The 23,995-nt window shown below is 37.9% G+C and overlaps 6 protein-coding genes across 15 annotated transcripts; 1 reads left to right on the forward strand and 5 right to left on the reverse strand.

Annotated features, from left to right (window-relative positions):
* Positions 1 to 647: 647 nt before the first annotated feature.
* LOC127245336 (uncharacterized) lies at positions 648 to 8,767 on the reverse strand. Of its 8 annotated transcripts, none has more exons than XR_007837428.1 (16): positions 8,201 to 8,767; positions 6,601 to 7,631; positions 6,352 to 6,512; positions 4,826 to 5,019; positions 4,576 to 4,644; positions 4,358 to 4,430; positions 3,916 to 4,072; positions 3,417 to 3,708; positions 3,219 to 3,333; positions 2,964 to 3,127; positions 2,797 to 2,871; positions 2,510 to 2,690; positions 2,317 to 2,430; positions 1,289 to 1,883; positions 871 to 965; positions 648 to 760 (listed from the first exon to the last, which is right to left on the reverse strand). XR_007837428.1 is itself a non-coding variant. In XM_051266169.1 (13 exons), exons 1-13 carry the CDS (start codon positions 8,642 to 8,644, stop codon positions 2,420 to 2,422), a joined length of 2,967 nt encoding a protein of 988 aa, XP_051122126.1. In that variant the 5' UTR covers positions 8,645 to 8,767; the 3' UTR covers positions 2,102 to 2,419. The 8 variants fall into 8 exon arrangements, 2 of the variants coding, with proteins under 2 accessions (XP_051122126.1, XP_051122127.1); XR_007837430.1 differs by having other exon boundaries at positions 703 to 965; positions 3,417 to 3,553; positions 3,662 to 3,708; XR_007837431.1 differs by having other exon boundaries at positions 703 to 965; positions 3,417 to 3,518; positions 3,633 to 3,708.
* Positions 8,768 to 9,273: 506 nt separating this feature from the next.
* Positions 9,274 to 11,212, reverse strand: LOC127245646 (heavy metal-associated isoprenylated plant protein 6). Of its 3 annotated transcripts, none has more exons than XM_051266644.1 (5): positions 10,835 to 11,212; positions 10,685 to 10,766; positions 9,922 to 9,962; positions 9,742 to 9,823; positions 9,274 to 9,644 (listed from the first exon to the last, which is right to left on the reverse strand). In XM_051266644.1, exons 1-5 carry the CDS (start codon positions 10,940 to 10,942, stop codon positions 9,448 to 9,450), a joined length of 510 nt encoding a protein of 169 aa, XP_051122601.1. In that variant the 5' UTR covers positions 10,943 to 11,212; the 3' UTR covers positions 9,274 to 9,447. The 3 variants fall into 3 exon arrangements, with proteins under 3 accessions (XP_051122601.1, XP_051122600.1, XP_051122602.1); XM_051266643.1 differs by having other exon boundaries at positions 9,274 to 9,650; XM_051266645.1 differs by having other exon boundaries at positions 9,461 to 9,595.
* Positions 11,213 to 11,314: 102 nt separating this feature from the next.
* Positions 11,315 to 12,881, reverse strand: LOC127245644 (heat stress transcription factor C-1-like). Its single transcript, XM_051266642.1, has 2 exons — positions 12,373 to 12,881; positions 11,315 to 12,179 (listed from the first exon to the last, which is right to left on the reverse strand). The coding sequence occupies exons 1-2, from the start codon at positions 12,847 to 12,849 to the stop codon at positions 11,499 to 11,501; spliced, it is 1,158 nt and encodes a 385-aa protein (XP_051122599.1). The 5' UTR covers positions 12,850 to 12,881; the 3' UTR covers positions 11,315 to 11,498.
* Positions 12,882 to 15,600: 2,719 nt separating this feature from the next.
* Positions 15,601 to 18,623, forward strand: LOC127245408 (dihydrolipoyllysine-residue acetyltransferase component 4 of pyruvate dehydrogenase complex, chloroplastic). Its single transcript, XM_051266263.1, has 6 exons — positions 15,601 to 16,635; positions 16,811 to 17,002; positions 17,109 to 17,196; positions 17,308 to 17,378; positions 17,482 to 17,565; positions 18,225 to 18,623. The coding sequence occupies exons 1-6, from the start codon at positions 15,769 to 15,771 to the stop codon at positions 18,327 to 18,329; spliced, it is 1,407 nt and encodes a 468-aa protein (XP_051122220.1). The 5' UTR covers positions 15,601 to 15,768; the 3' UTR covers positions 18,330 to 18,623.
* A 90-nt stretch (positions 18,624 to 18,713) lies between these two features.
* LOC127245409 (ACD11 homolog protein) lies at positions 18,714 to 19,971 on the reverse strand. The gene is made up of 4 exons (XM_051266265.1): positions 19,702 to 19,971; positions 19,442 to 19,614; positions 19,192 to 19,337; positions 18,714 to 19,072 (listed from the first exon to the last, which is right to left on the reverse strand). The coding sequence occupies exons 1-4, from the start codon at positions 19,969 to 19,971 to the stop codon at positions 18,966 to 18,968; spliced, it is 696 nt and encodes a 231-aa protein (XP_051122222.1). The 3' UTR covers positions 18,714 to 18,965.
* Positions 19,972 to 20,107: 136 nt separating this feature from the next.
* On the reverse strand, positions 20,108 to 22,902 carry LOC127245407 (protein NRT1/ PTR FAMILY 3.1-like). The gene is made up of 4 exons (XM_051266262.1): positions 22,683 to 22,902; positions 22,374 to 22,591; positions 21,706 to 22,274; positions 20,108 to 21,249 (listed from the first exon to the last, which is right to left on the reverse strand). The coding sequence occupies exons 1-4, from the start codon at positions 22,753 to 22,755 to the stop codon at positions 20,358 to 20,360; spliced, it is 1,752 nt and encodes a 583-aa protein (XP_051122219.1). The 5' UTR covers positions 22,756 to 22,902; the 3' UTR covers positions 20,108 to 20,357.
* Positions 22,903 to 23,995: the final 1,093 nt, after the last annotated feature.

Genomic DNA, 23,995 nt, shown 5'->3' on the forward strand with positions numbered 1-23,995 from the left:
TATTCAAGGCCTATTTTAATTGAGCATGTAAAGAAACAATAAAAAGTGGTCCAATAGCAATTATAGACCTGTTTAGGGCCCACTTATACTGCATTGCCCATATTTTAGAGTTATAAATACGGGGCATACGAGGGCTGAAAATGGCCAACTGAAATCATTCCGGCCCAAACGTAAAGGGGTATCTAAAAGATCAAATTACAATCTTAGTGCTGACGATGAAACAACAACACAAGAAACATTTCCAGCTAGCTACGAAAATATTCCAAGAAAATTACGAACACATGCAAATCAAAAAAATCTCATGCTTAAAATTACTTAGAATCCTAGAACCATGATGAACTAGGTATAATAAAGCAGCAAGGCCTACAACCCAAAAAACTATGATAAAAGGCAGAAACGAAACCTACAACACAACAATTCAGCCTCAAATGAATATACACAAAGCCAAAGGAAAAAGACCATGAAAGATGAAGGATTTTAAGTACGTCGAAACCAGAAAAATATTACAACGGGACAATTTCAAAATTGTAGGCGCACAATGTGCTTACCAAGTCCTGCGACATCCTTTTGTCAGGTTGCAAGCCAAACCAGTTTATTCTTGTAAAATCAGTTAGCTGCAGAATACTGTCATAATTACAACACAAAAGTAGTAGGCAGGGTGATTTTCAGGAAATCCCACAATCCACTTTGGTTCTTGAGATGGTGTGAACACTATTCCATCTTTCTAAATATTTGAAAGCTTTTTGCAAGAATCAATTGTCTGCTCATAAGTAACAACAAATGCTCAGAAATTGATCTAAGCACAAATAAGCCGGCCCTCAAAAAATATCCATGAAAAATGGGAACTCTAAACATCTATGCACCACAAACCTCTAATTTTTGTACCATTTGCATCCAGGATAATTTCATTATCTTGATTATGACTGAATGCATTGTCAAGATATTTGAGCTGCTTTGATAAGAACCTTGAAAAAGGATACACAAAAATGAAAACAGTAAATTAACTAAAGATGGTGTAGCATGAAAAGAAGAATTGTTGCCATCCATATTCCATATACAATCAAGAAAGATGGTGATCTTATAAAACTAGATTCATAATTCCATAATTTTGAGAAATTGGTTATGCAAGAAAAATACTTCTAACCTACATGAATCATAAAATGATTAGGGACCATCTTTTATAATAAATGAGGATAAGAGAAATTTGGGTACTCACCAAAGATGCAATAATTAGCAGTCTAAAAACCTACAAAACAAAATTAAAGGTCATAATATTAAAGCAACTTACAGAATATTTCAGGACTTCACAGCACCATCCAAACATCACCAGATAGGAAATCCTCCAGAACAACCAAACCATGGGTCAGACATACATCATTACGTACATAAGTAAACATAAGCAATGATTTTCAAAATTGACATATAATGTCCGAAATCAATGCAGACAGCAAGAAGCGCATACCGAGTTTTTTTAGCACATTCACACTTCTGGGGATAATTAGAATAGATAATGTTATATTATCCAACCTAATCACATATTTAATCAATCAAACTAAACATAATATTAATTAATCTTATAATTATATAATCTAGTAAAATAATATTATCGATTATAATCTCATTCTACAAAATAAACACACCCCAAGAGTCATAATACTATTAAAGGGTAAGAGACTATTGAGCCAATTAGATTTAACTGCAGAATAAGTATGAAACATCAAAAACCAAATATTCCTTAAGAAAAAACTAACACAATAACAAATTATTCTATACATATTCTAGCACACATAATTAACGCTGCAAAAGTGTACTCCCAATAAACAAACCAATTACCTTCTACATGGTTTCTTGAATGGTTCCCTCAAAGCACGGGTAGATATTTCCTGAATTAAGGATACGATTAGACTCTAAAGAACCCAAAATGCAACATCGGAAATAAAAACAGATACACAGAAGAAAATGAAAATGTGTCGGGTGATTAATTCATAGGAAGGAAAAATCAGAAGGGAAACTGCCATTCTAAAAGCAGACCACCTGGTAGTAAAGGATATAGTGTGGTAATCATAATGAATAGTACCAACTTTTCGATACAGACACAATATAAAGGGTCAAAACCACACGCTGCAATAGATACATGTCATAAGTATGGATGAGGGATGATTTTCCTGATGTCTATAGAGGTAAATAATGCCTCCAACTGTTGGAATCAGGTCCAATGTATAGAGTTATAGGAAAACAACATTGTTTCATCTCTTGACAACTATATTAAGAATTAATACAGATTAAAGAGAAATACGCCTTCAGTGAGTTTCTTACAATAGAAACAGAAAACAATCCATGGAATGAACTCCAAGTAAATTGCCTTCCTGATCAGTGTCTCCAGAATCCTTGCTCAGAATCAGAATTCAAAGACAGATAGCTAATGCAGTACTGTGACAACACCAAAATGCATAAGTATCTAATGCAACAGCAGTTCTGTAGTCAGAAATCAGCTTCATGGTTCACTTGCCCGTGATGAAAGGATGGCTCAAGGCCTGAGAAACAGTGAGCCTCTTGTCTGGATCCAAGATAAATATTTTTTCCATAAGATCTTTAAAATTAGCTACCATTTTCAGATCCTCACCAGGGGAGCCCGAAATTAAAGAACTGAAATCCTTAGGTTTGATATTTATAATCAGTCTCCTTATCGTCTGCAAAAAAAGAATCAATACTCAACAAAATACCAGATTCACGGTTTTAAATTGAAAATGAGGTTTTAAATGGGAAGAAAGACAGGTAGGTCAGCCATGTATTGACCTTCTTTGACACAGGGTCCTCCTCTGTTGCAAGAAAATTTAGATCCTGGTCGAAGTGCTGATCTGTAAATGCTCCCTGTAGAGGTAAAGAAGTTGACAATCTATAAGGGGAGACAAATTTCAGCAGAATACCACTCCAGATGGTAATTAATAAAAATTTGTCCTCACCTTCCGGAGCATCTTCTTTGGGAAAGGACCTTTCAGTTCCATTTGAAGTCGAAGCATATCATTGTTGGTAGCCCCCGGAAACAGAACCTTCCCTGTGTAAAGCTCGAACAAACAACACCCAACTGACCAAATGTCCAGGGGGTGGTCATATGGAAGGCCAAGAACTACATGTGGAAATACCCGTCATTTAGCTGAGAAATATTTAAACCAATTAAATATAGACCAACATTGAAAAGAAAAAAGTGCATCACTTACTGATCTCCGGGGAGCGATAGAAACGACTGACAAGATAAGGGGTGATTTCATTTTTACCAGCAAACATGGCATTGCCAAAGTCACAAAGCTTCAAAACATTTTTGGCTTCATTCACCTATGGGGAGAGGGATTAGAAAATAACAAAGAGATTAAAATCTAAAAGTAGCTAGAAGAATTGATACGAAATCAATGGCATACCAGCATGTTATCTGGTTTGATATCACAATGGAGAACACCGCAGTTTTTCAGATGTTTCAATGCTATGAAGAGTTGCTTGGCATATGCCCTCACAGCAGTAAGCTTCAAACCAATATTACGACCAAACTTCTTGAGAACTTCTCGTAAATTCATATGAAGAGATTCAAAAACTAAACAGAGATGATTCCGATATTTGAAGGTAGAAAGAAAACGAACACAGTGTCGCTTGTTCTCAGGGTCCGTACCAACTAACTTTTTTAATATGACCAATTCTTCCATTCCGGCCTTGTACCTATATTGAAAACAGAGAAAACTCATGCAATCGGTAACTACAAAAATAATTGGTGTCCTAAGAGAAACTTACAGAAAATATATAATGATGATGATGATGGTAATAATAACAATAATAATAATAATAATAATAATAACAATAATAATAATAATAATAGTAATAAAATGCAAATAACAGCAGTGGCAGCAACAATAATAGGTTACATACATTGTCTCATTATTGCGGATGATTTTAATTGCCACTTCCTCAGGATCACCCAGTTTCGCCTTGAGATCCCTTGCGCGAACTACAGTAGAAAATACACCTTTTCCGTGGGCAGCAATTATTTCATACCGACCATCTAGTATTTCTCCAAAACGGTAACCTAACCATGAAATAAAATAAATAATTAAAAATTCATTCTTAAAAGTGATAATTCAATGGCTACTGAATTGACCAAAATTTGGGTTGAAAAAATGACAAGCTTTTGATCAAGCACTAAGTTGAGTAAACACAGGCACAGCCACAAGCATTTAGTAGTGTAGTAGTTCTAAGAATGCACATAGAAACGATGAACTTCATTGAGCCAACAACGACTAAAAGCATAAAAGAGCAAAGCTCAATAGATTCAATATCAAAAGAGTACAAAAACCAGTGTTCAAATGCATACCATAGTAACCTTCTGCATCATCCCAGTTGTCATTAAGTCCACTCTTCTCAACAGCTACACCATCACCTTTTCCCTGTGAAGAATACAATCATGAAAATTCTAATGAAGAATAATGCACGCCTAACATCACACAACATGGATATATAGCTTAAACACCGTGGAAAACACAACCTTACAACTGGAATGACATCAAATTAACAAAAAAAATTGAGACTAACCACTTTATGGCCACCAGCAGGTGATTCTCCAAAAATATCATCACAAAACATATCTTGTGGCCTCTCACTCTGCAAAATTTAACAAAACTATTAATTATAATCTAGTACGCAGTGTACAAATAGAAATGGGGATTGTCAGGCTCTACGAGACTTTGATAACAGCATTTCATTCAAATGAAAATCCAGAAGAGAATGACATCATATAGATGAGGGAAACTAAAATGCAATGGAAGAGTGACAAAAGAAGTACCTTGGGGGAACCCTCTCCTAGTCCGCCAGTTCCAGAGGGCATAGCAGAAAGACCATTGTGCAATGGGGATTTCCCCACAGAAAAGGATGTCTCAGGAACATAAATCTCTGTGCCTTCCAATCGATTGATAGGTTTTTCTACAACAACTTGAGCAGATGCCATTTGTGCAGAAGACTCTCTAAATTGATCTTCAACTGGACCAGAGAAGGTAAGAATTATGAGAAACATAGGCGCACGCCCAAATCATAGTTGTAAATGGTGCAAAGGGTGCACCATAACTATTAATGCGTTCATAATATACACAATACACACATATATATATGCACATAATAAACATGTATAGCATAATAATATATATAATAATTGAACACGTGGGACTTCAATAAACACACAACAAAATATAACATATAAGTCTAAAAAAGATATAAAATAGTATACAAGAATAACAATCGGTTCCTTGCCTGGCAGTTGACCACTGGTAATGGTGGCGTGGTTGAGATGGAAAGAAGTAATGAGAGGCAAGAAGGAACTAAGAAAGAGCTAACGACTATTAGCGGGAGAAACTAAGAAAGAAAGATTGAATATAACTTTTTCATATCATTATCTAATTAATAAAAACATAATAAACCTTCATTAACCCTAATAAAGATAAATAAATAATAAAATAATCTCGTCTTGAGCCATGGCCTCAGGAGCGCGCACCATAATAAATGACACAGAGGCTGTGCCAACGCCCGCCATTCATAACTCCAACAAGCAGATAATAAATCTCATTAAGATTATCAAAGACAATATTACAGACCCACTTTCGACATCAAGAAAAAACAGTAATTAATGCAATCTGATTAAATCCATTAATTACATCACCCCACCTAATATAGAAATCTATCTTGAACTCTGTTATATAATAACAGAAACTTCATTATTAAAGTTTACATATTTAATAGTATCTAGATAGGGGTGAGCATTGGTCGGTCCAAACTGAAAAAACTGAAATTTTATTTTGGTTCGGACTGCTTGATTTGGACCATCCGGTTAATTTGTTCGATTCAGTCCAAATCCGAATTTGAAAATTTCGGTTTCAGTTTGATTATGGTTTTCAATTTTTTATTTTGATTAACCGAAAAAATGTAACTTTCTAAAAAAAATAAAATTATATATTAATAAATAATATATATTATAATTTTGAGTATTTGTATTTAACCGTAAATGTAAGTTATATATTAATAAATAAAAATTTGGTTTGTTCGGTTTTAAACCAAAAATCGATCAAAATTTAAAGTTCAGTTCGAACCAACCGAATGCACACCCCTATATTTAGGTATTAAAGTAACAATAAAAAATGCGGCATGAAAAAACAAAAGCTGATGATCATCCAGAAACCGGAACTCTGACAACATTCCATTCTGAGAAAAAGCTCAACCAGAAAGGCCTTGCAGCTTATCCAAACATCTTAAATGTCAAAAGAACCTAGGAAATGATACCACCAGACAAAAGTTGAGAACAAAACCATAATATAATCTTACCCCTATTTTGTGAATCATTTTTTTGTTGATTCTTGTACTTTTCAAGAATAGCTTGTGTGCGTCTCCTGCTTTCCTCCTTAATTTTCTCAAGCTCATCTTCTTCCTGTTCTGCAAGTTGCATAACAATTTTTTCTTGATAGTCCTCTTGTCCGTCATCTTCTCTGAAATATTGAAATCATAAAACAAACCACATGAGCTTGAGGAGAAGAACAATACTCAAACATAACTAATACCTTATAAGCTATATACCTTTCGAGATTGTTATTCGAGGTCAACTTTTCAAATTCACTTCGTGTTGGTTTGTCTTCGTGATCGTTTTCATAATACCTTCTGCGCCCAAAATCATCATCACTATCTCTGCGACCATCACCATCCTTACCATATCTCATGTGTCTGCCCATTCGGTCACTTCCATGGTACCTATCCTTATCTTTGCTTCCAGGCCTTCCACCATAACTAACCCCTTCTTTATCTCTCTCCCTGTCCTTGTGTCTCTCCTCTCTTATTCTATCTTTCTCTACATCCCTCTCTCTTTTCTTCTCCCTTTCTTTCTCTCTCCAACTTTCTCTCCCCAGTTCCCCATCCTTGTGTCTAGCCCTACCTTTCAGCTCCTGTTCCCTTTCCCCTCTATCTCGATCATGAAGTCTATTCCTCTCTCTTTCCTCCTCAATTCTATCCCGATCCCTTTGCCTCTCCCTACTTCCCTCCCTGTATGAATCCCTTGTCTCAATGTTGTAATGCCTTTCTCTTCTCTCTGCGTATCTACTAGAGCTACGCGGCCTTTCTTTCTCAATCACATTATCTTTGTTGCTTTGCCTATAGTGCTTCGAGCGCTCCTTCACCCTTTCATCATCAGATTCACTGTGATGTTTGCTGTCCTTGTAGCCCTCCACAGAAGCCCCTCGTGCGATGCTTCGGGATCGGGACCTTCTCCTGGACCTGTCTGGTGATTTTGATAAATTACTATGGGAACTGTGTTTTATGTGTTTTTCATGAGAGTGGGACGATGAAACAGCCTTCATTTTTTTCTCAGAAGATGAGGACTTCTTCCGATTTCTTTGCTCAAATTCATCGACGTACATACTTTTCCTCTCATTATCCCCATCAAGAAACTTACTGTCAGCTTTATGAAAATCCTGTGGGCAATCCCCATTTACCAGATCCTCGGGATAGGCTAATGCATCCTTATCTGTCTCACCACTTTCTTTTCCATCCACCTGGTCCTTTACCAATCTACTCGATCTTTTTTCATGTCTTTCTACCTCCACTCCGTGAATTTCCTAGCAGGAAGAATATATAAAGAGAAAAACATGAATCCATAAATTAGCACATAGCTCAAACTAGTACTGCATGCATAAAGGTTTAGACATATAACCAAGTCTTACAATCAATTGAAAGCCATCATTTCAGTCTTCTGGAAAGTGGGAACGCCTAGGGAAACTTTGCCTGGCAACAAATGTAATTATGGAGTGCAAAGCACCCTACCGATAAAATTCTTGGGTCTGTGTAGTGCAGTCAGAATAGTTGTAAGAGAGTTCATCATTTTACTATGTTTAACAAAATCTTATCAGAAACTCATTACAACAACCATTCAAGAAAATCCATATGCTTTGATTTGTTTCTGAGAATCTCAATGCCACTTGCAGTACTAGAAAATATTTAACCTAACTCATTTTAGGTCTCTAGTGAAAATTATTATAAGCATATAATAAGTAAAAACTAAAAGATGCATTATGTTTACAAAGTTAACGTACTGATTGCAGTTTCATATCAATTCATAGTTTTTTCAGGCACGTAATCATAAAGCAAAACATTATGTAAATCAAGAGCGAGGGGAATCTAAACACACCATGCTAGAATTCTCGTATGTATGCGTCGCAATTTCCCCGGACTCAACATCCGAAGGCAGATTCTTCTTAGACTTCCCAGAAGCTTCATTAGCAAAATCAACCACGCCACCCTCCTCCACAATCTCCCCTTCCTCCATTTCATAATCCATCCCCGGCGAACCCGATCCACCAGCCACCAAAGCTTCTCCCAAGGCACCACCGTCCACGTCGCCATTATTTTCCAATATCCTTTCGTCGAGCTCAATTTCATCAATTTTTTCACTTTCCAGTTCCTCCGTTGCAACACCTGCTATTTCCTCTTTATCTTTACTGCTCCGGTGCCGGTGGTGGCGATGCCGGTGGCGGTGGCGGTGCTTGTGGCGTTTGGAACGCTCCTCCGCATCGTCGGTTGAGGACGAACGGTGGTGCTTGCGACGCGTGCGTTCACTGGAATCACTTGCCATAGTTGTTGCAAGATATGCAAGGTCGAGGTTTGATTGCACAATCCCGAACAATCGGGTTTAGATTAGGGTTAGGGCTCCGAGAGAGAACCAATCTAGCGATGAAAAAATGCGACGGTAGATATACATACAGCTTTATATATATATACGGCGAATTGATATTCTGAATAATGTCGTATAATATCAAACCAGCCCTTGAATTAATGATATATCTCATAGTGACCCCGTCTGTACTTGGCACCTTCTAGAAGAAAACTCTCAATACACAATTATTTTATTAACATATTCGACACAAAAGTTTATTAGGATATTCAAAACTGACATTAATGCCATTGCATAAACGTTCGATTGTTCTCCGTCCGCCCGCCCAAATTTATAGTCTGTCCACTAAATTTATCTCATTATTAATTTTGGCAAAGTCAATGAATCAATATTTAATTATTAGAGTTCACTTATTTACAATAAATATCACTAACTTTACTATATTATCTCTTCATTTATTTTACTTTTTAACTAAATTTTCAAAAATACCCTCCCTCGATTATTTATTACTTTTTTAATAAAATATTTATTTTTTTAAATTTTTGTGTCAAATTTAAATGACTAATTTTAATGGTTGAAGGGAGCATGTGTTAAATGAATAAGATATCCTTATTTTCCTTACAAAGAAGATGTTGCATGATTATAGAGCGACCAACAATTCATTTGGGAAAGAGAAGTTGGAATTTACACTACTGTCTAAGGCAACATAAGTTTATCACAGCATTCCTGAAAATGGATCTGAGCTACAAAGTGACATAAGAATGCTAAACAGGTTGTGCTAAGACGGGGGGCATTTCTTCTACATATCCATCCACAACGTTGCCGCCGCGGTCAGGTTCTTGAATTTCCAGAATCTCTACTCTACGCTTCATCCTTTTCCTTATTGTTATCGCAAGGTCGGCTGGGACAAATCTACCGTAGACAGTTACCGTGCTCAGCTGCTTGTCTATAAAATGTGACTCTATTTCTTCAAAGGCATGGAAATTGTAAGGTACTTTTTATTCTTAACCGTGACAAAATATGAACACAATACTATCGAAATAACGGTTTTCAGCTACCTTTCATCCTTAAAAGGATTCTTCTCATCTTTCTGCAACATGCATTGCAATCGAGATTAATCCTCATCACCATGTAAAGGGCCTGTTCTTGATGAAACAAAATACCACTTAGGATGAAGTCCAGGTCGAGCCGAAACTCTTTAACAGATCCATGTTTGTAAGGATAATTAAAATTCTTGCCTGCCCTGACAGGGAACTTTGGTGAGAACCCAGTTTAATAGCTGATGAGTTGTCCAGAACAAATTCCAGTTGACAAAAAAATAAAAATCATCAGAAACAAAAATTGAAGTGATGGTTTTGTGTTTAATGAGGAACTTTGATTCTTTACAGACGGTATTTTTATTCAATGAGGAATCTAATACCGTGCATGGTTAAGAAGACTTCAGGGGATGTCTTAATTTGCTCATCTTGGCCTTGGCCTTGACTTGCCTTAAAAACAACATCATAGTACTAATTGTATATTGTTTACAAAGGAAGAATCTTTTTTGTTGTCCACCATTGGTAACTTTCAATACCTTCTTGATTACCAAACTAAATATACAAACAGAGGATCCCCGGGATTTCAGCTACCTAAACAGCCCTATCATGTAAGAAAGAAGCTTTATTCCTGTGTGTAAGCATCTTCAGTTATCCGATGAGCAGAAGAGTCGTGCCATCGGAGAAACTTTTTTCCAGGAGCGCCAGTGTCGATGAGGATTTAGTTTATGGCCAATAGTTGGATATGTACAAGAAGTCAGTGTTACCTTCTTCTCCATAACACTAATCACCACGGTTTGAGTCTCTCCTACAGCTCAATTATAATGTTGGTAATAATTCATATGAAATACTAATTGCCAGCAGAACAAAAACCCAGAAGCAAAAATACCCTTTTTTTATAAACAAACTATTATTAACACACAAGATCAGATTCCTATGATAAATCCCAAGCAACAATGACTTTTACCATTCATTTTGGACATAATCTCAGCCACTCTCTTCTGGCACCTCCCACACCGGAAATCGGCCAAGAAAACAACTTCCTGCACCTGATTTCAGCAAAATGATCAGACAGCTGAATCCATGCTTGCAAGAACCAAAATATGAATCAACTCACAAGAGGCATGGCCAGTGACTCTACGGCGGCTAAGCTGGTCTTACGGCGGCAGTTCAGTGGCCTAGCTGCTGGAACCTCATCAGCCTTGCTCCAGCTAACCATGGTCATGCTTCTATCCTCGAATAAGGGCGTTGGAGCAGCCACTTTGAAGGAAAAAGATTTACAAGGAAAGCTAGGACACAGAGCAGTTTTTTCATCTGGTAAAAAGTGTAAGGTATCTTGAGTGGGAAAAGGTCTGGTTTAGTCTTTTGAGAAGCCCCACAATGCATTGAACTTTCTTCACTCACCATTATTGCAGTGAGGTTGGTTTGAAGACCTAATAGCTCTCAATAATTATGAACGCTCCGATGTGGTCAGATTAAAGATTTGGGCTTAGTAATAATGATAAGATGAATTCAAGACAGCTATTAGCCAATGAAATGTCCAGAAAAGGATGTAAGAAAAGTCAGATTGAGAACTTTGTCAATGGAGACACTGAGGTTGAAATAAAGTGAGAATCACTGGCATATATATAGAATTAGCTATACATCAAATAAAATACAAATAACTGCATACAATTCGTCAATCCGCATCCAAACAAATTAGCAGCATTACTCAAAACTAGCAGTGACAAAGTTAGCAACACTTACTAAAAGGTTCAAAAGCCAAGCATATATAACTAAAATCATCCGCCAAGAAGTGAGAATGGATATGGCAGCAGAGGGCTGGCATTGTCCCCTGCCATTAGTCCTTCAAAATATTCTACGCCAATTCCTTCACTGAGCATATCATTATATCCTAACGAACTAGAAAGGGTGGGATGATCTTGATACTTTTGTTCCCCTGAATCCATTGAAGATTGGATGGGTGAAGAAACAGGCGTTGTCTCCCCATTAATTGTGTCACACTCTTGATCTTCTTCACTCTTAATTGATGAATTCGAAACAGCTGCTTCAGAAGAATTTGATGAGCCAGCAGATATCATCGACTTTTTCTTGCCACTGTCGTCACCAGATGTTAGACGTTTTATCCTTGACTTGTCGAGCATAATCCGGGTCAAAATTTGGGGGTCTTGTGCAACTTGGTGCAAGAAAGACACCATCTGCTGGGGTCTCCTTTCTGTGGTATCTAGCCTCTTCATCATGCTCTCCAGCTCCTGTTCTAAAATATTCTGCTCTTGCTTTAGTTTGGTGATCTCCAATAACAGCTCCTCATCATCTTCATCGATACTGTGCTGGATGAGCCAAGTGTCGTCGGTTTTATTATTATACTTCCTCCTGACAATGCTGCTCAAGAGTCGTATTTGTCCGCGTAGAAACCATTCATTTGCGAACTCCCACCTATCTGGATCAACCTTTTTAAAGCCCTGATGCAAACAATGGGGAAATCAGGAAGAATAATATTAAATCGAATTGTGGAAATTACTCGAGCATAGCCACATTAGATTAACCACTGGATTTATTCTGTGTTAAAGCATATATGTATGTATGTAGTATAGTATAGTATTCAAGAATTGAAGTAAATCAACATCAGCTGGAGGCTGGAGCAGCCGCACTCACATAAGTATTGAGCTGACGAACGAAGCTGGAGAAATTACAATGCTTGAAGTAAAGAGGCAAAACCCTTTGCGAAAATTCCAAAGGTTCCAAAACAATGAAACTGTTGTCAGCCCTCCCCCATGTGATGAGCCCATTGGTCATCGGGTCATTCACCATTTGGTAAGTTTTCATCACGAATGGGGCTATTATCGGGCTGCTGCCATGGCTACTGCCCTCCCCCACTCCATGCACAAAATTTTCTTGCATCTCCGAGTTAGTGATGGTAATAGCCGTTGCGTGCATCCAGCTCCAGGTGGGGGGTGAGGGAGAGGCAGGACGCCTTGATATAAGGCAGTGGCAGTGGGGCTGAATTGTGCATCGGACGGAGTGGACACTGCACTGTGTCTGTGTGGTAACATGGCAAGGACAGATAGCGGATGGCTGGCTGGACAAATCTTGGCCATCCCCACCTGGACTGGACTCCAGCAGCAAACGCATCCACGCCGTTGATCAGATTGAGATTAGCGGCAGTGCACCCCATCCTCATCCTGGGAGTTTCGGTCCAGGGATCTCCTTAAGGATCTCCCTATAGACATTTTTTTAGGGCCAATGTCTAATATTGTATAACAAGAGGGGAAATAAAAACAAAAACAAAAAAGCAGAGATGAGGACGGATTATCGGCGATGTATCGTGACTTGAGAGTCCGTGAGAGTCATTCGATTCTACAAAGGTGGTCCGGTCCATTCCTGAGGAGACACGTGTCGAGCTTCTGCAGGAATATATGCATAAATAAAAGAAAAGCAATCAGGTAGGGTGGGAGGCGGACAAGAGAGCACAGCACAGAACAGCACCGCAGCCCAGCTAGGCGAATCGTGTTCGAGCACTCGAATTTGTTCTCTAATATTTATTTATTTACTTACTTATGTGTGTGTCTGTGTGTATGTTACATATCCTTGGCTTATTATAATGCCGAAATAGAATAGAAAGCAATAAATAAAGTCCAAGGTTGAGAATTAAATTTTCAAGTTGTTATAAAATAAGAATAATAAGTAACGTTGGATGGTGCACCAAATAGGGGCCCGTAGAGCTTTGGGGAATTCGTGGACACCAAATTGGATGGATGTTGTTGATAGATTGCTGGGAGGGGGAGGACAGTGTCTTATGGCTCAGGCCAATGAAGAGTGTGTCACATGGACAAGCTAGGTTTTGTCGATTGCTATGCTACTATTGCTACACAATAATATATATATATCATAGCCAGGCATCTCAAGGATAATGTAACAGTGGACGGAGACTGGGGATTGATCCAAGTGACAATCATCCATTGGCGGGTGGGCGCTAATGCTAATGCTAATGCTGATGGCAATGGAGAGCAATTATTGAAGGGTTGTGAACTGCCACGGGAACAGCGCTTTGGATTTAGCAATTTTGATTGGGCTCAGAATTATATGCTACTATATATGTATCTTACAATTAATTTAAAAAATGTATTTACTTGAAAATACACACATATATATATATATATTGTAAAATACTAGTAGTATATAAGAATACATACGTAAATAGTATAATAAAATGCACGAGTGAAACTAGTAAACTAACTTCTGTATTGTGCTGTTTAGTGTTGACGGAAATCTAATTTAAAAGCACAGGGTTCATTTAAGTATTAAAATATATTTATTTAGGTCCCGTTTGAATTAGCTTTTATAAAGTGTTTAATCTTCTATTTCTTAAAAAAATATTTATTTATATTTCTATTTGTTTTTTTTTAAAAGTAGAAGCAATTTTTAGATTCCAAAAGTATTTTTTTGAGAAGCACCTGAGGGGTGCTTCTGGAAAAAAACAAAAGCATATTTACTATTTAAATTACAATTTTAACCCTAATAATAATAATAACAAATTAAATAATTATTCATTTATATATTTTATTTTAATTAAATTTAAAATTTATGATTAAAAATATTAAATTTTAAAATTATAAACTTTAATTGTATAGTAGATAATTTAATATTTCTAAATATAATTTATAAAGTTAAAATAATTTGTAGAATAGTATTATTTAAATTTAATTATATTTTAAATTTTCATTCTTATAAAAATTAAAAAAATACAAATATAATTTATACATAAAATTTAATAAATATATTTTCAATTAGTTTAGATAATTAAAATTTTTTAAAAAAATTTATAAAATTCTAAATAAATTAAAAAATTTTAATCAACAATATACTATTTACATTACTATGTCCTATTCTATAATTTTAATAATTTAAAAACACCTTCAACCAAACAGTTTTGTTTATAAAAAGCTGCTTTTATAATTATTATCCAAACATAAAATCGATGTTTTTGGCTTCAACTTCTACTTTTGGCTTCTACTTATTTTTTTAAGGTTTGCCTTACCACACTGCTTTCGAACACAATCATAAATAAATTAAGGGCGTTTGGTACAGAGAATGAAATTGAAGAATAGATAATGGAATTGGAGAGAAAGAAAATTGAGTAGAGAATTAATTGTCTTGTTCAGTAGAATAGAGAACTCGGTTAAAAAATGTATATATATATATATATAATAGAATAAATTATTAATCTAACAAAAGAGAGTTTTAGCGAGAATCATGAAAAAATATTTATGGTGATTTTTTTTTTTAAAAAAAATATAAATTATATAAGAAATTTTGTAAGATCATATTTTAGTATAAATTTTTGTAAAAAATTAAATACTTGAATGATAAATTGAAAATAATTTTTTAAAATTGAAATAATATAATATAAATAATTATAAAAATTAAATAGTAAAAAAAAAGTAAAAAAATAAAAAATATATACTAGAACAGCATTTCTCTCTATTTCTCTAAATATATGATATGAGAGAAATGAAAACAGACAAATAAAAATGATTTATTTCTCAACTTCCATTTGTCTTACTCAACAAACAAGAGAAATGAAAACATTCCATTTCTATGCTGCCAATTCCCTGTACCAAACACAACCTAAAAGTATTTAATAATTCAATCTCACAATTATAAAAGTAAATGAAACAGTAGTAATATTTAACCTAAGGCTCAGATTCAGGACAGCAAATGACAACATCGTACCCCAGTCCAGCATGATTTTGGGCTCAAGTAGGGCCAGTAAAGGCCCACTAGAGTCCATTAGGCCCAGTCCATAAGAGTATTTACCAGGCTTCAAGTAAATGGATTGATTTATGGGTTTAAGTATGTACGACGAATATTGGTACCTTCAGATTTGCACTAACATCGCTCGCAGCAGTGAATGACACAAAACACAGTTGCAGGCGGAGTATGCAAAGCTAACTCCCACGAATTCTTCCTCGGCTTCTCCGCCATTTCCCCACTTTTTATACTACCATCCGCTCACTCTCCTTTCCCAACGACCTCCGATCCACCATCGCGATGGCAGCTTCCCTCTCGTTTTCCTCTTCTTTATCCTCGGCCTCTCCGTCCCTCCGCCCATCCGCATTCTTTCTCAAGCCGCGATCCTATCGCCGGCCCATTGTCCAGGCCAAGATCCGGGAGATCTTTATGCCCGCCCTCAGTTCGACGATGACCGAGGGAAAAATCGTCAGCTGGGTTAAATCGGAGGGCGACGTTCTATCCAAGGGCGAATCCGTCGTCGTCGTTGAATCTGATAAAGCCGATATGGACGTGGAAACGTTCTACGACGGAATATTGGCCGCCATTGTTGTTAACGAAGGAGAGACGGCTCCAGTTGGCGCAGCAATTGGAATTTTGGCTGAGACTGAGGAGGAAATTGCGGAAGCTAAGGCTAAAGCCTCGTCGCAATCGGCACCTTCCGCAGCCGCACCTGCGCCTAAAGCAGAGGAGCCTGCTCCTGTCCCTACAAAGGTTGAGGCTCCAGCTCCAGCACCTGCTGCTGCTCCGGCAACGCCGGGGAAGATGGTGGCAACACCTTATGCGAAGAAATTGGCGAAACAGCATAAGGTCGATCTTAATAAGTTGGCGGGGACTGGTCCATATGGCAGGATAACCCCCGAGGATGTGGAGAAGGCAGCTGGAATTTCGTCTGCCCCCAAACCAAGTGTGGCAGCCCCGGCAGCCCCAGCTCCCGCCGCTGCAGCGCCTGCGGCATCTCCGCGGAAGGCTGCAACAACATATCCTGAAATTCCTGGCTCAACTATGGTACCTTTTACTACAATGCAAGCTGCGGTATCGAAGAACATGATGGAGAGTCTGACAGTCCCAACTTTCAGGGTCGGTTACCCAATCACCACGGATGCGCTTGATGCTCTATATGAAAAGGTAATTCTTTGTTTTCAGTGAGTATAAAAGTTTTTTCGCACTGAGGAATGCTATTTTGTTCACATAGGTTTTGAATGTAATTGCTTGAATTGTAAATGCTGCATAATGGAGTATTCATTTTGAATTCCTTACAAGACTTGGTACAATTGTTTTTTCATTTTTTAATTGTCAATAGGTGAAACCAAAGGGTGTTACCATGACTGCATTGTTGGCAAAAGCTGCTGCTACGGCTTTGGTTCAGCATCCTGTGGTGAACGCTACTTGTAAAGATGGGAAAAGCTTTACATACAATAGCAGCATAAACATTGCTGTGGCAGTGGCAATTAATGGTGGATTAATCACCCCTGTTCTTCAAGATGCTGACAAGGTGCTGCATATGAATCACACATTGTGTTCTTTGTACACTAGTGTGATTTGAATTCAGTAGTGTTGAAACGTGGTACAGGCATCCTGACTAGTTTGCTCTCTTGTAGTTGGACCTTTATTTGTTATCACAAAAATGGAAGGAGTTGGTTGAGAAGGCTCGGGCAAAGCAACTTCAGCCCCAGGAATACAATTCAGGTCTTACATAAAAATTACATCAGTAATCAACAAAGCATTCATTGAATTAACATTCATAGATATACAACTACTGATTCATATGGTTTTTTATTTTTGTTTGTTTACCTGCAGGAACATTCACATTATCTAATTTGGGCATGTTTGGAGTTGATAGGTTTGACGCTATCCTTCCTCCTGGACAGGTATAAATAATCCACATCAAACTTCACAGTTACTGCAAAATATTAATATATTATGAAATAATTTATCATTGCTGAAGTTAAGCGGGTATTCATGATTTAACAGGGTGCTATTATGGCTGTGGGTGCATCAAAGCCTTCTGTTACTGCTGACAAAGATGGATTCTTCAGTGTAAAAAACAAAATGCTGGTAAGTTCATTGTGTAGATGATGCTGTTGACTTTTCTCATTTTGTTGGCCAGCTTATGGTCTTGAGATATATCATCTGATATGAATATCTTAATGTTCTATTGCTTTCTCTGCCCTGTTACTGTTCCCATTATTCTTATTACAATTTGAACGCGCTTTGGTTTTGGAAATTACCCGGCTTCTGTCAAATTGCTGTCTTTGATGATATCCACTCTGTCAGGGAATTTAACTGAGCAATATTTGACATCTATCCATTGTAGTTGTTTGTGCTTTAGAGCAAGCAAGAATGCTATAACCAACTAATTGAAATTTATTGATCTATCCCCTGTGTTGGACTGTTGATCAATACAACTATGATGACTAGTATTTCTATGGGCTAGAAGATGGATTGTAATGTTTAATTAGTGAGAAAGAGTTACAGCAATAGATGGAGTTCTTTGATGAATGAATATACTGTCTATTGCCTGTAGCAAAGTATAAAAGGGCTGAGAGAAACTGATTGTCTGAAAACTTGAGGAAAAGTAAAAGATAAAACACCCTCTAGTGTCTGTTAGAACCTGTCTTTTTCAAAAAATTGGCTTCCTTTGATTGCCAGCTATATTATAACTTAGGTTTGTTGAAAGAGAGACCTGAATGATTTATGTAAAACTGTTTTTTCAGGTGAATGTTACAGCTGATCACAGAATCATCTATGGGGCTGACCTCGCTGCATTCCTGCAAACCTTTACAAAGATCATTGAGAACCCTGAAAGCCTGACAATGTAGATGAAGATATTTGTTGGTAAGAAGTGCTGCAGGGCAGAACACCGAAACATTCAGCCAGTTGAAGGTGCCTCTGTTGTTGTATTAAGTTCTTTCCTTTTCCTGGAAAGAGATTTATATAAGCATATTAACAAATTTTGAAACAAAGGCATCTGAGACTTGCCGAAATTCCTAGCTGCAGTTTGAGTTAGTCTGTTTGGAAGAGGATTTTTAGTTCTTTTTTCCCGTTTTGGCTTATATAACAATTGAATAATTACTGCAAGTAATTGAATTGGTCTTGATATTCTTTTTACCTTACTCTATCTAGTTTTCATGTGTTAAAAGAATTGTTATGCAGTGGTTGATTAAGTGTATGCTCAAAGAAGTGTCTTTGAGTGGCCTATGGCAAGATCATTAGGATCGTAAACTTGCTCTCCAACACCAACAAATGCCTCTTTTACAACTTTGAATGGGTAATGTATGTACTAATTGATTTATAGTAACAAACATTGAACTATTACACATAATTCTAACTAAAGAATACAGCGCGTCTTGTCGTCCAAAGTGATCCTCCGGTGATGCTGCTTGCTCTACCCTTCATTCAACTTCATCTTCTACGGACTAATGCCAGGCCATCTTCACATTCGCGAGATTATGCCATCACCAGTCCAAGGTGATATTTCTTGATGTGTAGAGACTATCGATGTACTGTATGATGGCATGGGAAGCCTTTATGAATCTCATCATTTCCCTCTCAGCCGACTCCTCTGAAAATTGATGCAATATATAATGTAATTCACCAAAATCAGCAAAATTTTGTTCTCATCTACCAAAACTATATATGTTCCCATGGTTTCAGGTATTAATTATCCTTCTCCAATCTCACCTGTTTCGTTGAGCCTGAGGAGTAGCTGTTCCCTCGTCGGCAGCGTGTACATGCCAGCAGAGACGGCGGTCCTAACGGCCCATGTGTGATACGGTGCACATGTCTCTGCATAAGCTGTCGATGCAGCATCCTTCAAATAGGGATCACTGTAGGTATATACATACATATATTGTTTCCAGTTAATCACATGAAGAAAAGCATATACTCAAACTCGCGCAATAAGGAATGGAGGAAGGAAATAAGAACGCACTCTGTTGATAAGAAGTTTTGGAACAGAACTCGGATGAGATCGATGCCCTGTCTTACTCTGCGCAGGCACCGCGACAGGCTTCCTTGCGTCTTCACTGTGTTGTTCTGTAGATCGAAATCAAGCACGGTGTTCAGCGTCACGTGGGTCTCGCATGCTCCTGCAAGATCATTCACCTGAAATGAATCAATCATGGCATTAGGACGAATGAATTATGGGTGCAGAATGCCGAATCAGGTCAGGTCGAATTTTTGGGTGCCTACCTTGGAACAATACTCCATTTCTGCAAATTTAAACGCCCTGCCCAATGAGCCGAAGAGGGTAGAAACAAGAGAACAAGCATTGCAGAAAGTTTTCAAATCAAGGTCGTATTCAAACCCATGTTCCTTCATTATCGTAGAAAGCTCTTCGAAGGCATCGGCCACTCCTGATAGAGGCGTTAATTCATTGCACGCGTCGGAAAAATCATCTTCTTCCATTTTACTCGAAATCGAATCGACATGGAAAAGGTTAAGTTTTTTGAAGGAAAACATTACGGAAAAAGAATGGGAGTCTATCTAACCAGTTTCTTTTCAATTTCTTCTTCTTCTTCTTCTCCGCTTTTGGATTTTGAGAAAAAGAAGAGCAGAGTTTGTGGTTTTCTGAATCCCCATATTCTGCGGCTTACCATTTAAGAATTCCCCAATTTGAGGGAACAACAAAATATATACATTGTTGGTCTGATACAGGGATAAATGATGACATCAATGGAAAACAAACAAGTGCCAATTTATGTATATATAATTTGTTGAAGGACGACGCTATAAAAATAAAAAATAAAAAATAAAAAAGATACCACAATCTAAATAATATGTGGTAGCGGTGAAACCCCTTTTACATCCATAACTAAACTTCTAGAAGAACTCGATATACTAGCTCATCAGGCAAGATGATGAAGTGTATCCTCAGCTCCTCCTTCTATTGGCCCTTCCTCTTCCTGCTTGCGGGGCTTGATTGGCTTGAACGTGTAGAACTTGGTGCAGAACAAATAATAAATCAGGTTCAAGAGCTGCAGCAATGTAATCAACCAATACAGGTACTCCAATTTCCCTCTGTTGAGATTGTTATCCGGCAGCCAGTTGGAGCCATCAGGGCCGGCGCTGTATTTGTGCACAAGACTGACCAAAAGGGTGCTCACATAGCTCCCTGCCGAGATCGAAAGCCAGAACAATGCCGGCCCGGTGCTCCTCATGCTCTCCGGGGCCTGATCATAGAAAAATTCAAGGTACCCGATTGACGTGAAAGCTTCTGCTACACCATGGAGAGCATGCAGTGGAACTATCCAGAAAACTGAAATGGGAATGGTGGCATCGGGTTTGTCGATCAGGCCGGCGGCGGATGCAGCATTCTTGCGCCTGACTTCGACGAAGCCGGCTGCCATGGTGCCTAGCAATGAGACCCCGAGGCCAATGCCGATTCGTGTGAGGAAGGTTATCCCGCGGTCCAGGCCGGTGAAGCGCCTGGCTAGGGGGACCAAGACCTTGTCGTAAAGGGCTATGGTGAGCAACATTGCTAGCTGCACGAAGACGCTCATTGAGGCTGCTGGGATTTTGAAGGTGTTGGTGAGGTGTCTGTTCATGGACTTGGCCTGTTGGAGGGCGAACGTGTTTTGCTGGGCAGCCGCCGTGATCAGGAGGATGCCGGTGACCCATATCGGACCCATTCTGACGAGGGTTTTCAGCTCCTCCACACGGTGGACCGTCGACAGCTCCCATGGATTGTTAGTCGTTAGATTGTCGTTTTCCGTAACAATGGCAGCTTTGTCCAAGAATCTGTGCATATGGGTAAAAGTTAAGTTAAAGCACATTATATTTTCTATTTAATCGAGAAATCACTCTTTTCTATATTAATATTTCTTTAGTTTATCATATATTATTATTCCAATTAAGCTAGGCTACACAACCATGACGTTCAATTATTGAAGCTGCATGTTTCGGCAGTTTTCGAAGCAACCAGGTTGGAACTGACAAGATAACATAGTCTATCGTGACCGGACAAAATAAAGGGTAAGAAGGTGGGCACTGCAGGCAGCCAATTTGGAAAAAGAATAGGAAATAAAGTAAAGAAGAAAGGCACATATGATTTTGGTTGGATAGACATGAAATGCTTAATTACAAACCATACATTGTGTCGGTGGATTCTTTTTAATTTCTTCTCAGAATTCAGAAAACAATAATTCCATTACTGATGAAATCTTGATGCGAAGAAATGAAAGCATATATACGTACTTCATGTTCTTGGTGTGGATAAGTTTCCCACCGACGGAGATGGGAGCATCAAGCTCCTCATTTTCATACAGCATTCGAGCTGGATCAGACACCATCGCCACCTTCCTCTTCCTGTACGCCGCCACGCAGACTTGGACCAGACGGGTAAAGGGGCTGCCCGCCGGGTCAATATGTCGATACATCGGATACCCAAAGACGAAGGCAATAATCGACAGAGCCATGACAATGGTCGGAACCCCAAGCCCCCAGCCCCATCCAACGTTGTCCTGAATATACACAATACCTGTGTTCGCAACCAGGATGGACGCCCCCATACAGAAGTAGTACCAGTTGAAGAATTTCCATGTCGTGGTCTTCTCCCTCGGATCGTTCTCATCGAACTGGTCAGCCCCGAAAGACACCACGCACGGCCGGATCCCACCGGAACCTAAGGCTGTCAGCAACAGCGAGATATAGAGAACCGCCAGTTGGCCTGAATCAGCTCGCTCGCAAATCTGGCCGCTGGTTTTATTACAAGCGGGAGGTCTTAGATTGGGCAAAACTGCTGACACTGTCAAACTGATCATTCCCTGTGCAGGAAAGAACACTTTTAGTTTCTGTGTATAATTAAATAAAGCATTAATGAATGGATTGGAGATGGAGTTGAGTGGTAATTAAGAAACCCTAACTATTTGGTATATTATTGAGGCAATGGTAATTGTCCAAAACCTCCCGGCGAAGGCATCGGAGACGAAGGCTCCAAGCAACGGCGTCAGAGCAGCCGTCCCGCCGAAGTTGTTGAGAGTATTGGCGGCCATGGTTATCGGCAGATGAAGCTGCCCTGTCAAATAGCTCATCATATTGGTGGAGAATCCAACAACAGCCAGTTTTTCGCATACTTCATTTGCTGTAACAAGTTGGATAAATTAATTAATTAATTAAATCCACCCATTAAAATTGAAAAAAAAAGCTGAAATTTTGACGATGATGGAGCTAACCAAAGATGAAGGGCATGGTGACCATGCCGCCTTTTTTCTTTTCGACATTCTGAGGAATCATCGTTCCCATCATCAGTCGTCTTGCAGAGAGGTAGAGTACAGCTAGCGTAATGGTGTCAGGAATTGTATACAAATTTACAGATGTGTATAATATATAAATATCTTGGACTTAATAAAGTGTCATAATAACACAGTACGATTGAGCCAAAATACCTTATATTTTATGTCTGGTATGAGATTCCCTGCATGTTTTGTATACTAAATCAATTTCCATATAAATATCTTTTTCTTGTTTTCTTCCACATATATATATATTTTTCAGCCAAAAATAACAATTTCATAATTTAAAATATAATATTGGAACATAAATGAATCACAGTAAATATTCAAACGAGGGAAGACACTGCTTGGGTATATTAGCAGTGGATGCGGTGTTGATAGAGTAATGGGTGGCTAGCTAGTATAAATCAGGCCGATATTATAATTTAAATTCTTGTTGATTAATTAATTAAATATGTTTTGTATTAGAAATTAAGCGGATGAAATCTCGTTGATAGACTTCATCAAATGATTGCGCTGATATAATAATATGGAATTTGTTATTATTATTTATAGACAAAATTGCTTACCTTAACAAAATTAGGAAAATGCTGATTTAGGGTCATATTTGAACTATAAATAGATACTTCTTCTTCTTCTTCGTACTATTCAAAAGTAATCTTAGTTTACTTCTTTTTCATAAAATATGATGTTAATTAATTATTATAAAATTCAAAAATGTCAATCTTCCAAAAACTTTCATAAAAATGGAGCCTTTAAACGAGCATGCATATTCTTGGGTATTATCAAATTAAAACAGTGTGACTGTTGCATATGAGTGGATGAGTTCTAATAATTGAAGCAAGTATAAACAAGTTGTCATGTACTCATGTCCTTTTCCAACTGAATTATTTGATGTTGAATCTTCTTCCGATCTGACGTACTTCATTCGTTTTCCACTATTATTTTTTTATATATAGATTTTACTCCCGCATAAAAATTTAAATAATAATAATAGTAATGATATAGACTTGAATAATAGTAGTAATTGTTTTAAAAATCTTGTGCCGGTAATATTGGGCGGACGTCCGGAGGATTTCTCAGGATCATTTTATAGAGACGAGGCTAATGCAAATTAGTAACGTTGGGCCCAATTTTATGGAGAACTAAGCCCAAATGGCCCAATGATTGTTGTAATGCCAGACAGGCATCATATCAATATATCATACCCCACCACAATAAAAGACAATGAATCCATCCATAAATGATCACAT

The sequence above is a fragment of the Andrographis paniculata genome, unplaced genomic scaffold, assembly GCF_009805555.1.
Source record: "Andrographis paniculata isolate CXL003 unplaced genomic scaffold, ASM980555v1 Contig22END, whole genome shotgun sequence".
Taxonomy (NCBI): Eukaryota; Viridiplantae; Streptophyta; class Magnoliopsida; order Lamiales; family Acanthaceae; genus Andrographis; species Andrographis paniculata.